General features: G+C 43.1%; 1 protein-coding gene across 4 annotated transcripts in view; it reads right to left on the bottom strand.

Moving 5' to 3' along the window:
• SH3D19 (SH3 domain containing 19) overlaps positions 1-1108 on the bottom strand; it is a 178060-nt gene extending 176952 nt beyond the window's left edge. For 2 of the 4 annotated variants that reach the window (XM_032633066.1, XM_032633067.1), the window contains exon 1: positions 685-1054. In XM_032633066.1, the coding sequence (XP_032488957.1) occupies positions 685-796 (112 nt within the window). In that variant the 5' untranslated portion in view covers positions 797-1054. Of the gene's footprint in view, positions 1-684 lie in introns of all 4 variants that reach the window. The other 2 variants (XM_032633062.1, XM_032633064.1) reach the window with 2 other exon arrangements.
• Between the last annotated feature and the right edge of the window lie 16821 nt (positions 1109-17929).

The raw sequence follows: 17929 nt of genomic DNA, 5'->3' as shown, positions 1-17929 counted from the left end.
GAAGGGGTGTGGATCTACACTTATTTACTCTTCCACTTCTGCGCCAAACTATTGATCCGCGCCCCTTTGCGCACCCCCAAAACACAAGTTACAGGCCCAGAAATGATCAGTCCAGATGAATCGCCTTTTGGAAGGCTATATTCTGGACTGGGGGGTGGGGCTGGGGGTCATCAAGTAACTCTAAAGCAAGTCCTATAGAAAGTAGGTGAACTCGGGCGGCTGGGGGTTGGGAGGACAGTCACAGGTCCGAAGTTCAAGAGGCACCGAAACCCGCCTGGACGATTAGCATGTGGTTCGACCCGGTTGCGACAGCGGAGGCAAACCTATCGGGAGGAGGCACTCTCCACTGGTCTCTGACTCATCCAGAGATAGATAACCACCCGGGCCACAAGTTCCAAGCCAGCAGCTCGTGGATTTAGTGTGCATGGAAAATTTGTAGTTTCGGCTCCAGGGCCACTAGCAGGTAGAAACAGGTTTGAATTTCCTCGGGCTCGGCCGCAAAGTTCGGATGGAGATAGAAAAGCTACTCTCCCTCCCGTTCACCTCCTAGAGTTAAAGGTGCCAGCCCCCTCCCGGCGGGCGAGGGAGCCGCCGACGTCCGGGGCAGGACCTGCGCGGCCCCGGGACACCCAGCCCTGGGTCCCCGGTGCCCCGGTCCCCCCTCACGCTGCCCGCGCCCCTCACCTGCGGCCGAGTGGCCCGACAGCGCACGGCCCCGGGCGCGGCGCGGGCCCCCGAGCTCCCGGCGCTCGTGCAGCTCTTCGTCCTCGTCCTCCCGCCGCCGGCCTTCAGCCATCGACGAGCTGAGGGCCCCGCGCGCTGGCCGTCAGCTCCGGGCGTCCCGCGCCAGCAGCCTCCGGGCCTGGGAGGAGGCCCAAGGGGGGAGGAGGCGGAGGAGGAGGCGGAGGAGGAGGAGGAGGCGGCGGCGGCGGCGGCGGCGGAAGCGGCTACCTCCGCGGCTCCACCTGCAGCCCGCGGGGGAGCGGCCGGGCGCGGGCCGAGCAGGTTTCCCCGCCTCCTCGCGCGCCCCGGCGGCCTCCGTCTCACAGCTCTGTCTCTCCCACTGTCTTCCCCCTTCCTCTCTCCGTTAGCCCGCCCTGCAGAGCTGGAGCCGGGATCGGGCGGGGTCTGGCCGGGCCTCGCCTCCTCGGGGAGGGGTTACCGGCCGCCGAGGCTGCCCCAGAGCCGCACGCGCTGCAATCACCCGCTCCACCAAAACAAACATGTACAAAATAAATAAACCGGATAGGAAGGGGGGAAAGAGGAGGCGGCCTGGCCTCTTCCTGCCCTTTCACAGTATTCCGGTGTTAACAGGAAACCCATTTGCTTGACACTTAAACCAAAGGAGGAGGAACCTGCCGGTAGCCGGACTTGGAGAGCTGGGGCAGCTTGGAGCCTCTGAACTTGGGAACAAACTCGGCTTGGAGTTTGGTAGCGCCTCCGCAGTTGGAGGCTTTTTCCTTTCCCTCTCTCTTCGCCCTTTCAAATCGAGCCTCTGGGCAGAGCCCAGAGGATTTTTAAGGCAGTGAATCGACTCTGTATGATACTATAATGGTAGATACATGTCATTACGCATTTGTCCAATCCCACAGAATGTACAACAGGGAGGGTGAACCCTAATGTAAACCAAAGACTTTGGGTGATTATGATGTGTCCGTGTAAATTCATCAGTTGTAATAAATGTACCACTCTGTGTGTTGGGGGGAGTGTTGATAATGGGGAAGGCTGTGCAGGGGTGGGGACAGGAAGACATGGAAAATCTCAATCTTCAGCTCAGTTTGGCTGTGAACCGGAAGTGCTCCAAAATATAAAGTCTAATTTTTAAAAAAGTACATCTTCTTCCTTAAGAGCCCGGGACCTGATTATTTGCAGAAAGGCAATTTGGTGAAGTGACAGAGCAGTGGCTCTGGAGTCGGAAGCTGTCACTTGAAGCACTTCCCCAAAGCTGAAAAGATTGGGGTAAGAAAGTTATTCTGTGTCTCTGTATAGTACACATCTTTGGTTCGCACTCGCACGTACACATTTTCGCACAGAGAGGGGCAGATTCTCACATCTCGGAAAAAGATATCCAAGATGCAGGCAGAGACGTTGCCTGGACATGACTCCGTAGGACACTCCCCGATGGAATGAACAGGCCTTTATCTTCAGCCTCTTGCTCTATTTTTGAAAGCTTGTGAGGGCTCCTAATGTTCAGCATGTAAGAGAGAAAAGGAGAGAGAGAAACGGGTCACTGAAAATAGAATCGCCAGCCACACCTGAGCGCTGTCTCTTTACCTTTTTAATAGTGCTTGTTGCTGCCAGAGAAAATCTTTCTGCTTTTAGGCAGAAAAGAACCACGATCGATTTTGTGGAATTGAAGTCAAATTCACAAGTGAAACTTTACTACATACGCAGTTAAATAAGTAGACGTCCGGACCACTTGAAGTTAAACTAGAAAGAAAAAAAGGTTCTGGACCTTTAGGGTTGTTTTCAGTGTTTGGGTATTTGTCACTTACCTTAGAGGATAAGTCATTTGGAAGCCCCTACCCTGACAGCAGCCCAATTTCTCGAAGCTGTCATTCTCCACTATTCAGTTTCTCAGTTTGAAAAGGGCCGAAAGTGTTCTGAATGTCCATCCAATCAGAGCATTAGGAACCCATGCCCTTTCGAGGTGTCGGCTCAAGCTGACTTTCCATTCAACAAACACTTATGTAACTATTGTATGACAAATACCACAATAAGTGCTGTGGGGAGATTCAAAAGAAGGAAAGAAATATTTACTCTGGGGCCCTATGGTAGGTGCTTTTCACATAGGTTTTCTCATTTTCAATGAACAAAACATATTTCCTGTCCTCCCCTGACAGAGGGGGGCCAATCCAGTTTACCACAAAACAAGGCAAAATTTGGTAAATTCTACAATAAATGTATAACCTTAGACAAGAATGCCAAGATAATTCAATAGAGAAAGAACTGTCTTTGCAAAAGAGAGAATCTGAACCCCACTTTATACCGTATAAAAGAATTAACTCGGGCTTCCCTGGTGGTGCAGTGGTTGAGAGTCCGCCTGCTGACGCAGAGGACACGAGTTCGTGCCCCGGTCTGGGAAGATCCCACATGCCGCGGAGCGGCTGGGCCCGTGAGCCATGGCCGCTGAGCCTGTGCATCTGGAGCCTGTGCACCGCAACGGGAGAGGCCACAACAGTGAGAGGCCTGCGTACCGAAAAAATAATAATAATAAATAAATAACTAAAAGAATTAACTCAAAATGGATCATAGATCTAAATGTAAGAGCTAGAATTATAAAGCTCTTCAAAGAAAACTTCAAAGTAAATTAAATTTAAAAGGTTTAATCCTTAAATAGGACTAAACTCTTATGACCTTGTGTTAGGCAATAGTTTCTTAGAGTGTCGCTTATACCAAAATTTATAAGTGACAAAAGAAAAAATAAATTGGGCCTCACCAAAGTCAAGAACTTTTGTGCTTCACAGGACATCATCAAGAAAGTAAAAAGACGACTCTCAGAATGTGAAAAAATATTCGTAAATCATATATCCGGTAAGGGACTTGTATGCTGAATATATAAAGAACTTAAAACTCAAAAAAAAATTAGCCTGATTTTTAAAAGAACATTCTCCAAAGAAGATATACAAATGGCCGATATGAACATGAAAAGATGTTCAACCTTATTAGTCATTAGGGACATGTAGATTAAAACCTCAGTGTGATACCACTTAACACATACCAGGATGACTAAGGTAAAAAAGATAGACGATAATGTGTTACAAGGATATGGAGAAATTTCAGCCCTCATACACGGCTGGTGAGAATGTAACATGGCACAGCCACTTTGGGAAACAGTTTAGCAGTCCTCAGAAGGTTAACCGTAGAGCTACCCTATAACACAACACTTCTACTCATAGGTATATACTCAGGAGAAATGAAAACATGTCCACACAAAAACTTGTACCTGAATGCTCACAGTGGCATTATTTATAATAGGCAAAAAGTAGATATAACCAAATACTCATCAATTGGTGAATGGATAATCAAAATGTGGCATTATCCATACAATGGAATATTATTTAGTCATAAAAATGAAGTACTGATATATGCTACAACATGGATGAACCTTGAAAACATTATACTAAACTTAAAAAACCAGAAATATATGGCCCTGTTTTTATGAAATGTCCAGAATAGGTTAATCCATGGAGAAAGGAAATAACGTAGGGGTTTCCAGGGACAGAGGAGAATGGGGAGTCACAGTTAATAGGTATATTATTTCTCCTTGAGGTGTTGAAAATACTATAAAATCAGATAGTGGTGATGGGTGCACAACTCTGAATACACTAAAGGATGAATTTTATGGTATGTAATTATATTCCAATAAAGCTGGGTTTTTTTAACATCTCTCTTGGAGTATAATGCTTTATAATGGTGTGTTAGTTTCTGCTGTATAACAAAGTGAATCAGCTATATGTTTACATATATCCCCATACCTCCTCCCTTTTGCATCTCCCTCCCACCCTCCCTATCCCACCCCTCTAGGTGGTCACAAAGCATGGAGCTGATCTCCCTGTGTTATGCGGCTGCTTCCAACTAGCTATCGATTTTACATTTGGTAGTGTATATGTGTCCATGCCACTCTCTCACTTCGTCCCAAAGCTGTTATTTTTTAAGAAAGGTATAACCCACTCACCATGAAAGCAAGAAAACAAGGACCAGGGAGAGGACTGCACTCTGAAGTCATCATATTGAACTAGAGGAACCAGATAGGAGTTACAGGCAATAACTGCTTAATCATATGAAAGAAAAGGAAAGGTGTGGCCAACTGGCAACTCAATAAATCTGTCAAAACACCCCACCCACCCCAGTGACACAGCAAGAGCCAAACCCATAGAAGGAAAATGTTAATGAAAATCCACAGCTAAGAGTAGAACAAGATTTGCACTCAAAGCTTTAAGGTATTAAGAAAAAATTTTGTAAGAGATATTGAAAAACAGCCCGCATTTCAGAGGAAAATGTTCTTTGCTTCTCACTTTGGATATACAGCCTGAAACAAAATGGTGTGAGAATAGAACACTACAAAAAATGAGAATATACTATATAAATACATATGTAGGACAATACTTGGCAAATAGAAGGCACAATAAATATTTGTTTAATGACTGAGTGAATATAATTCCTTTTTGTTGTTTTTTTCCTGCTGAATGATCAGAAGACATGAGTCTCAAGTCCTTCAACTTAAATAAAAAGTAAGTACCTGAAATTAAAAATTCACAGTTGAAGACCTCAAAAAAGAAAAAGCAAGGATAGGCAGGGGTATACAGTGGATTTTAAAAGTATAATATCTTCATAGTTTTGTTTCTTAAAATATCTGTACCAAATATGACAGAATTTTAAGATTTGTTAAAGTAGGATGGTGGGTTCATCAGTGTTTATTATGTTATATTATTCTCCATATTGCCTGTGTACTTTTAAATTTTCATTATTTTTTAGGAAAAAATGGAAAAGATCAATGAAACTAAAAGCTGGTTCTATGAAAAGATAAACAAAATTGATAAACCTTTAGCCAGACTCATCAAGAAAAACAGGGAGAAGACTCAAATCAATAAAATCAGAAATGAAAAAGGAGAAGTTACAACCAACACCACAGAAATACAAAGGACCATATGAGACTATGAGCAACTACATGCCAACAAAATGGACAACCTAAAAGAAATGGACAAATTCTTAGAAAGGTACAATCTGCTAAGACTGAACCATGAAGAAATAGATGAACAGACCACTTACAAGTACTGAATTTGAATCTGTAATTTAAAAAACTCCAACAAATAAAAGTCCAGGACCACATGGCTTCACAGGTGAATTCTACCAAACATTTAGAGAAGAGTTAACAGCTATCCTGAAACTATTCCAAAATACTACATAGGAAGGAACACTTCTGAACTCATTCTATGAGGCCAGCATCACCCTGATACCAAAACCAGACAAAGAGATCACAAAAAAAGAAAACTACAGGCCAATATCACTGATGAACATAGATGCAAAAATCCTTAACAAAATACTAGTAAACTGAATCCAAGAGTACTTTAAAACAGCAGTCCCCAACCTTTTTGGCACCAGGGATCGGTTTCTTGGAAGACAATTTTTCCACAGACCTGGGGGGTTGGTTTCAGGATGATTCAGGCGCATTACATTTATTGTGCATTTTATTTCTATTATTATTATATTGTAATATATAATGAAATAATTATACAACTTACCATATAATGCAGAATCAGTGGGAGCCCTGAGCTTGTTTTCCTGCAACTAGCTGGTCCCATCTGGGGGTCACGGGAGACAGTGACACCCGAAGTGTGTTGCTATGTTCAGTCTACTCTGTAATCTCATCTTGGTGGCTGTCACACAGAAAACCCTGCTTCACAAAGATAGGATGTTGGAAATGGAAGCAGCCTTTTCAATGCTTTTGTGGCAATCTCAGGATATTCCACCTCGACTTTAATCCAGAATGTATGGAGATTTGAAGCTGTCTCAAACATACTTTTAAGGCCACCATCATTTGTGATCTCAAGTAGTTGATCCTCTTCTAGCACGTACAAAGTTGATTCACCTGGCTTATTCACAAATGGGTCGTGGATCCATTCCTTCCCAGTTCGGGGGTCTTTTGTGGTTGGGAAGTAATGCTCAAACTCTTTTGAAAGTTGATATAGGTGATGATGCACCAGCTGGGAGAAAGAAGGCCCTGGCTCAGTCTCTTTCAAAATCTCTAATGTTTGAGACATGTCAAAAATCCCAATGTTCACTCGTTGCCCCCATAATTCCAGTTTGGCTTTGAATGCAGCCACCTTATCTGCCGACTCGAGCACAGTTGTTCTCCCCTGAAATGACAGATTGAGTTCACTGAGCAGGTTGAATATGTCACACAAGTAAGCCAGTTTTGCAACCCATTCTGTGTCACTGAAATGTGCTTCCAGTGGTGACTGTTTTTCTAAAAGAAATCTCTGGAGTGTCTCTCTTAACTCAGAAACTCTGGCCAGTGATCTACCTTTAGAAAGCCATCTCACTCTGTGTGTAAGAGAAGACGTGTGTGTTCTGTGTCCATCTCCTCACAGAGCTGCATGAACAGACATGAGTTAAGGGCATGTACTTTAATATGGTTGATAATTTAAATTACATCCTGCAAAATGTTGTTAAGTTCAGGTGACATTTTTTGGCTAGCCAGCATTTCTCTATGGATGACACAGTGTGTAGACTCCCATTCAGAAGCGACCTCTTTGACCCAAGTAGTGAGACCAGAAAGCCACCCAGTCATGGCAGCTGCTCCGTCCATATATACACTGACACAAAATGACCAATTCAGTTTTCCTGATATGTAATCATTCAGAGACTTGAATAGTTCTGCAGCTATGGTGTTGGCTGGCAACAAAAGTGCACATAACATATCCTCATGCACATCCTCCTGAAAAATATATGGCACAAAAACAAGCATTGTTGCCTTGTTGTCAACATCGGTAGACTCATCAACCTGGATTGCATACCACAGTGACTCATTAATCCTCTAACAATTGTTCCTCAGTATCCCCTGCTATTTCATCAATTCGTCTAGTTATGGTGCTAGCCGAAAGAGGAACACCTGCCACGTTTTGAACTGCAGCCTCTCCTAAAAGTTTATGATAGGGCTTCCCTGGTGGCGCAGTGGTTGAGAGTCCGCCTGCCGATGCAGGGGACGCGGGTTTGTGCCCCGGTCTGGGAAGATCCCACATGCCGCGGAGCGGCTGGGCCCGTGAGCCATGGCCGCTGAGCCTGCGCGTCCGGAGCCTGTGCTCCGCAACGGGAGAGGCCACAACAGTGAGAGGCCCGCGTACAGAAAAAAAACAAAAACAACAACAACAACAAAAAAAGAAACATTACTGTAACAAATTCAATAAAGACTTAAAAAAATGGTCCCCATCAAAAAAATATAAATAAATCAATAAAATAGGGATAATAATAATATCTCACAAGGGAGCTGTGAATATTAAAATGAGTTAATATATTATGTTGATTTGTTGGGGCTGCTGTAACAAAGTACGATAGACTGAGTGGCTTAAACAACAGAAATCTATTGTCTCACAGTTCTGGAGGCTGGAAGTCCAAAATCAATGTGTTGGGAGAGCCAGGCTCCCTCTGAAAGCTCTAGGGACGGATCTGTTCCAGGCCTCTCTCCTTGTTTCAGGTAGTTCCTTGGCTTGTGCAGAATAACTCCAATCTTCACATGGAGTTCTTCCTTTGTGCATATCTCTGTGTCCAAATTTCCGCCCCCCGCCTTTTTTTTGTGGCAAGCGGGCCTCTCACTGTCGTGGCCTCTCCCGTTGCGGAGCACAGGCTCCGGACGCGCAGGCTCAGCGGCCACGGCTCACGGGCCCAGCCGCTCCGCGGCATGCGAGATCCTCCTGGACCGGGGCACGAACCCGTGTCCCTTGCATCAGCAGGCAGACTCTCAACCACTGCACCACCAGGGAAGCCCCAAATTTCCCCTTTTTATAAGAACACCAGTCATATTGGATTAGAGGCTCACCCTACTCCAGTTTACCTGATCTTAACTAAATACATCTGCAGCTACTCTATTTCCAAATAAGGTCACATTCTGAGGTACTGGGACTTTAACATAGGAAGTGGGGGCAGGGGCCATAATTCAACTCATAACATATATGTAAAGCACTTAGAACAGTTCCTGACACATAAAAAGCACTATGCAATTAGAACAATTCCTGACACATAAAAAGCACTATGTAAGTATTTGCTATTATTGATTGCCTACCATATGTGGAGCACTGTGATAGGTACTGAGAATGTAACTGTGAATCGGGTGCAGGTCTGTCCCTCAGGGAGCTCATAGTGTGATAAGATTCATGGTAGAGGTGACGTAGGGTGACTATTGTCCCAGTGTGCTTGCCCATGCCTGGGGGCTGAGGGGTGGGAGGATGTCCCTGGGACAAAGGAACTTTCAGTGCAAACACCAGGCAAGTTTGGGGCAAACCAGGCCAAATCAGTCACCCTAGAGGTAAGCAAGATGGGAAGATATAGGATCCAAGAGGGAGCATAGGAGAAGTAGAAACTACCTGTTTCCCCCAATATCTGTTATCTCCTTGGTATTTGGTGGTCAAGAATAAAGACTACATTCTCCAGTGTCCCATGGCACTAGGCATGGCCACGTGACCAGATTCTGGCCAATGGGAAATAGTGTGTACAACTTTAAAGAAAGGTATTAAAGGGAAGGGACATGCCCTTCTTTACCCCTTGCCTCTGTTGACTAGAATTTGGATGTAATGGCTGGAACTGGAGTAGCCATCTTTAACCACACATATTAAGGAACTAGAAGCCTGTCCCCGTAGTGATCATGGAGAAGGCATACCTATCAGACCTCATACATCTAGACTTCATTTATGTCAGAAATAAACTTCTACTTTTTAAAGCTATGATCATTTTGGGTTTTCTGTCACACAGTGTGATTCCAACTGTTACAGATATTAAACTCTGTCTTAAACAGTCATGAAAGGAGGTAAGAGGGAAAGAAAGTGTTCTGAACAGAAGAAAGATTATATATAAAGGTTTGCAAGCAAAAGAGAGTCTAAAATAACTTCTCTTTTCACAATGGAGTGAACTAAATAATCAGGAAAAGACCTTCCTATTACAAAATATCGCTACAGTTCTGCTCCCAATTCCAACGTGTGAGGGTTTTTCCCACATTACCAAGCAATTCTCAGACACCACCGTGTGTCTTACAGTTCAACTCAATTCTGACACTGTCCACCTGGAGACAGCAGCAGATTGGAAATGCTAACCTCCCCCCACTTCCTCCGACCACCCCCTGAGTTTGCTAGAGTGGCCCATAGAACTCAGAGAAATATTATACTTAGTAGATTACCGGTTTATTATAAAAGGATACAACTCAGGAACAGTCAGATGGAAGAGATGCATAGAGCAGGATGTAGGGAAAGGACGTGGAGCTTCCAGGCCCTCTCTGATTTTGCCACTCTCCCCAAATGTCCATGTGTTCACCAATCTGGAAGATGTCTGAAGCCAGTCTTTCTGGGTTTTCATGGAGGCTTCATTGCAAAGGCATGGTTGATTAAATCACCAGCCATTGGTGATTGAACCCAATCTCCAGGTCTTCTTTCCTCCCTGGTGGTCAGAGGTGGGACTGAAAGTTCCAGCCCTCTAACCACATGGCTGGCTCCACTGACAACCAGGCCCCATCTTTTGATGGGGTCCAAAAGATACCTCATTAACATAACAAAAGACACTTTTTATCACTTTCATCACAGGAAATTCTAAGGGTTTTAGGAGCTCCTGATAGAAGTTGGACAAAGACCAAATATATATTTCTTATTATAAATCACAGTATCACTCCCCGAATAAATTAAGGGAAATCTACAAGGGCTAAAAATGAATAAGGAGCTATAACCAGGGTGTTATAATAGCTGACACACATATGGTACTATTCAAAGTGTTTTAAATATCTTAACTTATTTAATTCTAACAACAACCCTATGAGGTAGATACTATTTGTATTCTTATTTAATTGGTAAGGAAGCTAAGTCACATAAAGGTTATAGAAGATATAATGACAAGGCTCAATGGATGTCCAACTAGAATTCTAGAAAGGAAAAGCGAAAAGAATTAAGGAAGGACAACATTTGAAAGTGACTGAAAATTATCCAGAATTAATAAAAATCATGACTCTTCAGATTAATAAATTACACCAAATTCCAAGTAGGTCTCTAAAACAATACTAATGCAAAAAATAATAGCTAACATTTATTGAGAACTCAAGAGTTAGGCACTATTCTAAGGGCATTATATAAATTATATCATTTAACCTTCACAACAACCTTAGGAGATAGTTCCTACTATTATCCCCAATTTACAGATAGAGAAACTGAGACACAGAGAGGTCAGGTAGCCCTCTTAGGAGGGCAAAGGCTGCAAATGGTGGAGCCAGGATTGAAACTCAGACAATTTGTTTCCAAAGAATGCATTTTTTACATCACTCCTTTGTGAAATCTTCTCTGGGGAAAGCAATGAGTCTACGATATTTAAGTGGAGTGGACCAGATGGCAGTGAAAGGGGTTGGTCTTTTCCACGTCCAGAAGAACTTGCTCTGATGATAGCAATGCTCTATGTTGTCCAAGATGGTAGTCATGGGTAACACTGGCTATTGGACACTTGAAATGTGTGCCACCAAGGAACTAAAATCTAAATGTTATGTAATTTTTTAAAGTTAATTAATTAATTAATTAATTTTTGGCTGCATTGGGTCTTTGTTGCTGTGTGCGGGCTTCTTCTAGTGCGGTGAGTGGGGGCTACTTTTTGTTGCAGTGCGCAGGCTTCTCATTGTGGTGGCTTCTCTTGTTCCGGAGCACAGGCTCTAGGCGCACAGGCTTCAGTAGTTCTGGCTTGCGGGCTCAGTAGTTGTGGCTTGCGGGCTCTAGAGCACAGGCTCAGTAGTTGTGGTGCACGGGCTTAGTTGCTCCAAGGCATGTGTGATCTTCCCGGACCAGGGCTTGAAACTGTGTCCTCTGCATTGGCAGGTGGATTCTTAACCACTGCGCCACCAGAGAAGTCCCTAAATGTTATGTAATTTTAACTAATTAAAATTTAAATTTAAATCCCCACTCGTGGCTAATGGCTTCTATATAGGACAGCAGAGGTTCAGAGCTAAAGAAGAGCTCTGATGTGAAGACAGGGTAATTCACTAATCCTCTTGACCTCATACCAAAATGTCTGGGTGACTCTCAATTTTAGATGAGAAAAACTGATAGAGTGAAGTTGTTTCTTGAGCAGGGGATAGTCAAAATTACCCTTGAATACCTTTTAACTGCCTATGAAGGACTATTGCATTTTGTTTACACCACCCTGCAGGGTAGGGTAATATGTATGTGTAACGTATTTAGGAAAATCTACAGTTAAGGAAGAAGAAGAGAAACCCGAAAAAGACTGAAAAGAAGTGTCTAGTAAACTGGGAGGTGAACCTAAACGGAGGTTGTCCAGTACGCTACATGAAAAATGTGTTGCAAGAAGAGAGTGCAACTCTGTCAGATGTTGCTGATGGCTTTTTGAGGGCAATAACCAAGAGGGGTTGTTGCCCACACTATTTAAATTATTTTTTTTCTCTTTTTTCCTCCAGTACCTACAGTAGACTACATGCAAGCTAAATGCACATATTATGTGGATACCTTATAAATATATGTATGTATGTGTACATATATATCGCAAACTTCTTTGACATATAAAATGTCATATTAGTTTTCCACTGCTGCACAACACATTACAACAAATTTAGAAGCTTAATACAACAGCCGTTTAATAGCTCACAGTTCTGAATGTCAGAAGCCAATGCAGGCTCAACTGGGTTTTATGGTTGGGGTCTTCCAGAGCCCAAATCGAGGTGTGGGCTAGGAAAGGCTCTTATCTGAAGGCTCTGGAGAAGAATCTGCTTCTAAGATGATTCAAGTTGTTGACAGAATTCATTTCCTTGTGGTTGTAGGACTGAAGTCACCACTTTCTTGCTGGCTCTCAGCTCCTGGAAGTCACTCTCAGGTCCCCTCCATCTTCAAGCCAGTAATGGGACATCAAATCCTAGCTTCTTCTTTTGCAACCAGCCAAAGAAAACTCTGCTTTTAAAGGATTCATGTAATAATGTTAGATCCATGAAAATCTCCTTTTTGCCATATAACATAGCATGACCATAGAAGTGATATCTCATTATAGTCAGAGTTCCCACCCACACTCAAAGGGTAAGGGTCATTGGGGGTCATCTTAGAATTCTGTCTACCATAAATACTATCTCATCTACCTTTAAAATGATATAAGATAGAAAATACTTATGGGTTGAGAAACCTAAAAAGTTCCCTAAATAGAGTACTTTTAAAATCCATAATGTCTTGAAAATTAGTGAAATAAGATTATACAAAATCTGTATTTAAAATTAAGTCGGGCTTCCCTGGTGGCACAGTGGTTGAGAGTCTGCCTGCCGATGCAGGGGACACAGGTTCGTGCCCTGGTCCGGGAAGATCCCACATGCCGTGGAGCAGCTGGGCCCGTGAGCCATGGCCACTGAGCCTGCACGTCCAGAGCCTGTGCTCCGCAACGGGAGAGGCCACAACAGTGAGAGGCCAGTGTACTGCAAAAAATAAATAAATAAATAAAATTAAGTCAACATGTGTTGATCCTCTATTATGGATTAGGAGCTCTCTTGGGCAGTGGGAATACAGAAGTAATTAAGGCAGACACAGCTCCTCATATATGGCTCCTCTTCACTACTCTATCTCTGTCTTTATCCCCCATCCTTTGCCTTTGTCCCCCATATTCAATCAGACTGCAGCCTCAGATTCCTCCCAAGGATCAAGTAGGTAATATAAATGAGGAGGACAACATAGACTGGGAAGATCGAGGTGAATGGGAGACTTCACGTCCATCTAACAGGGACAACGGGAACTCAGCTCCAGCAGGAATATGGGAACAGTCTTGCCATGTGTTCTGGTTATGAGAGCAGAACCCAGCTGAGTACCCAAAACAACAGTTCACAAAAAGGGATCTTAGGGCCAATGCAGAGAAGTCTATTACCAGATATTCTGTCAAACGCATAGCCATGCCAGTTCAGTTTCCACTTCACAGGGCCAGGGGAGGTATAGTCAGTGGCCAGAGGAGCTGAAAAACAGCGATACCTGAACTAGACACCAGACAAAGCCCTGAGCAGTAAGTCCAAGTATTGTGTGCTATGTATGCAGAGAAAACAAGTAAAAAGAAAGGTCAGAGTCTTTGGGTCCAGTCTTCGGAATGCTGGGGCTGGCCTTGATGGGGGTGGTTTTCATCAGGCAAGGCTTCCTCTGGACCTCCTTACCAGCCTTATCCTTCCTGCTTCCCTGCATGGAAGAGCTACTGAAGAGAACAAGTAGCTGGTCTCTGGACAAGCCCTGAGCTGACCCTTGAAAACACCAATGCCAGCGCTCAACCTGGAGCACCATCCTGCCCTCTCCAGCAGCAGACATCCTCCACATCTTCCTGGCTCAATTAGAGACACTAGCTCCCTTGGGAAGCACCTCCTGAACCCCCTCCCTTCCCCAGTCTTCATGATGTTTCTTCTCTATATGGCTCCCAGACCACTTTCTACTTCCCCTTGGCAACATTTTATATTTGTAAATGTATCTCATTCACCCATTTATTCTTACCATGTGCTCTATACCCCAAAGAAAAAAGTTTAATATTACTCTATGACATATATATATATATATATATATATATATATATATATATATTTTTTTTTTTTTGCGGTACGCGGGCCTCTCACTGTTGTGGCCCCTCCCACTGCCAAGCACAGACTCCGGAGGCGCAGGCTCAGCAGCCATGGCTCACGGGCCCAGCCGCTCCGCGGCACGTGAGATCTTCCCGGACCAGGGGCACGAACCCCTGCATCGGCAGGCTGACCCTCAACCACTGCGCCACCAGGGAAGCCCTATGCCTTATATTTTAATATTACGTGTTACATCTTAATAGTCTATGTCCTTGTTACGAAGTATGGTCCACAGACTGGCGGCATCAGCATGACAACACATTTAAATACAGAATAGCAGCTCCACCCTAGATCTACTGTATCAGAACCTGTATTTTGATAAACTCCCCAGGTGATTCACATGTGAAGTTTAAGAAACACTGTTCTATGCACTCACAAGCCCAATCTTCTTGCAATATAGTAATAAAAACGTCTAAGTTAACCCTTTGATGCAATTGTTTATAAATTTTGGTAATATTAATTAGACTATAAATTCCATCAGGGTGGGGATTGTGTCTGTCTGGATTATGACTATATTCTTAGTACCTGACACCAAGCTGGGCAATAGTAGATCCTCAATAACCAGTTTGGTTAAATAAGTAAACAAGTATTGGCAGAAAACAGATTTTATTTTTATGGGAACAAGAAAATATGGTTAAAATGACCTCCATTGGTTTGTTTTCATTTAAGTCATACTTTAAAAATATATCAGATTAGTAGGTATTGGTAATGTTCTTCAATTGTTCTGAATTGAAATTCAATGCTAATATTTTTTCTATTATATTGAAATCAATGCCAAATACGTTAAAAATAGCTAGGAAGAAATTAATTTTCATTTTCTCCCCAGAAGAGAAAAATTCAGCTCTGATGCTTTCAAGTGTATAATAGAGATCAAAGGTAAACTTTCTACTTATTTCTAGTCCTCAAATAAAGAAGCCGTTGGATGATAAAAGGAAATGCCCCCACAAGTTAGCATTCCTGTCACCTAGGGGGGAAAGCAGATGGGTCTTCTGTAAAGACTTGGACTCAGTCAATTTAAATTCCATTTCCTGAAGCTTCTCTTCAAATTGGTGTTTATTTGCAAAACTTGTTACGTATGGAATCTTGATTTACTATGCTTCCCTCTAATTTTGCTTTCGGAATTCAAACGTTTTTGCTTATCTTTGCTTATGTAGTGTCTCAATAGCAATTGTCAGAACTCTCCCTCAGCAACAAACCCACCACACTGACCTCAGCAAGACCAAAAATGTCTTACACAGAGCTTGTCTTATTCCGTGCCCTCCAAACGGAATGTTCAGCTTCAGCACTTCTCAGAGCTAAATAGCATGAGCAAATGAGCGGGTTGGGAGCATTTTACGAACTTCAGTACTTGGGAGTCCTTCCTAGCCTGACTGACCAGCCCCACTGCTCACTGCTCCTGTCCTTACCCTCTGTGCTCCAGTCACTCTCAACTTGGCACTGTCCCCAACACACCCTTCTCTTTAATGTCTCTACCTTGGGACATGATGTCACTTCTGCCAGGTTCACCGAGACAAGAAGAATATAGAGGGCATATGGACTTGGGGCAAGCCCAGATTCACTTCCTTCTTCTGTGATTTTGAGCAAGTTAATTAATTACTTTGAACTATTTATTGATCAGAAAAACAAGAGATAGCAATATACAGGGGTTAGGGCTGTTGCAAGGACTAAGTGAAATAATAATAGTCAGCATTTTATGAGCACTTATTATGTGACATTATTGTGACAAATGCCTACATTATCTGAATTACTACTTATATCAGCAGGATACCTACCCTTTTAGTAACCCTTTTCGTACTGTGAAGTGATGAATTTTTTTAATATACCTGTCATACACTGAATTCTTAGTTCCTTGAGGACTAGGAAATTATCTTCTTATTGCTCTTGGAATCAAGCAAACACCGAGCCCGACACAAAGCAGGGACCAATGAATGTTATTTAATGGACAGATAGTAAGGCATTATTGTTACTTTGACTACTTCTGCACTGTCACCTTCCCTCTCCAAGTCTCAGGTGTTCATCTACTAAAATAATACTTAGCTTGCAGAGTTGTTTTGAAGATTAAAAATAATAATGTTCCACAAAAAGACAGAGAGGAAACTTCAATGCATATTGCTAAGTGAAAGAAGCCAGTGTGAAAAGCCTACATCCTGTATGATTCCAACTCTATGACATTCTGGAAAAGAAAAAATTATGGAGACAGTAAAAAGATCAGTGGTTTCTAGGGGTTTGAGGGAGGGAGGGAGGATGAGTAGGTGGAACACAGTGGATTTTTAGGGGAGTGAAACCATACTGTATGATACAAATGTAACTATTTGTCACAACCCTTAGACTATACAATATTTTACATTTGTCAAAACCTATAGGCTGTACAACATGCAATGTGAGCCCTAATGTAAACTGTAGATTTTAGCCAATGATAATGTGTCAATATTGGCTCATCAAGTGTAACAAATATACCACATTAGTGCAAGACGTTAATTACAGGAGAAACTGGGTGGGGCAAGAGGGGGAATATAGGAACTCTGTACTTTCTGCTCCATTTTCCTGCAAACCTAAAACAGCTCTAAAAAATTAAGTATGTTAATTATTTTTATTTTTATTTATTTATTTATTTTTGCGGTATGCGGGCCTCTTGCTGTTGTGGCCTCTCCCAATGCGGAGCACAGGCTCCGGACGCGCAGGCTCAGCGGCCATGGCTCACGGGCCCAGCCGCTCCGCGGCATGTGGGATCTTCCCGGACTGGGGCACGAGCCCGTGTTCCCTGCATCGGCAGGCAGACTCTCAACCACTGCGCCACCAGGGAAGCCCTGTTAATTATTTTTAAAAGAAAAAAATAATGTGAACATAATTTCAATATGATAGGCTTTATAAGAATTACATTCATCAAATATTTATTTGACTGCTTGCTCTATAGTAGACCCAGGGCTAGGTACTGGAGTTGCAGAGATGGAAGACCTTGGCCCTATCTTCAAGGGATTTAATGTAATGAAAGACACAGAGAAATAAATAGAGAATTTTCAGTACAGTGTGACATGCACAGAGGAAGCACATCTAACCCAGTCCAGGGAAGAGTGGTTGCTAGGGTAGTGGAGCTTTACTGGAGGAAGTTATGTCTGAACTGGGTCTTGAAAATACGTAGGTATTAACCAGGCAAAGAAGAAGGGAGGTTGTAAGAAGAGACTTCCAAGCTTGACCAAAGTATTGGGTTGTCCAAAAAGTTTGTTTGGGTTTTTTGTAAGATGTTATGAAAAACCCGAATGAACTTTTTGGCCAACCCGATAGTTGTGAACACAGTAGCCAGGGAATTAGATGAATATTGCTGTGGACAAGAGAAAAATGCTATAAGGGACCATCACAGGTGAAGCTGGCAAGGTAGGGAAAAGTGAGATGAAAACCCTTTGTATGCCATCCATTGATGGGGCGATAGGGATCATGGGAGGAATTTAAGCAGCAGAGTGACCTGGTAGCCAGGAGCAAGGTTGAGAGGGCCCAGTATTTTGGACTCAGCTCTGTCTCCTTATCACACCCTTAGTCTCTCTGCAGCATTGCTGCTACCACTTAGGTATTTTGTTTTGGTTTGTTTTGCTTTGTTTCTTCCTCGAAAGGGTCTAG

This window comes from Phocoena sinus, chromosome 5 (genome assembly GCF_008692025.1).
Source record: "Phocoena sinus isolate mPhoSin1 chromosome 5, mPhoSin1.pri, whole genome shotgun sequence".
Lineage (NCBI taxonomy): Eukaryota > Metazoa > Chordata > Mammalia > Artiodactyla > Phocoenidae > Phocoena > Phocoena sinus.
This window is presented reverse-complemented; position numbering and strand designations above follow the sequence as displayed.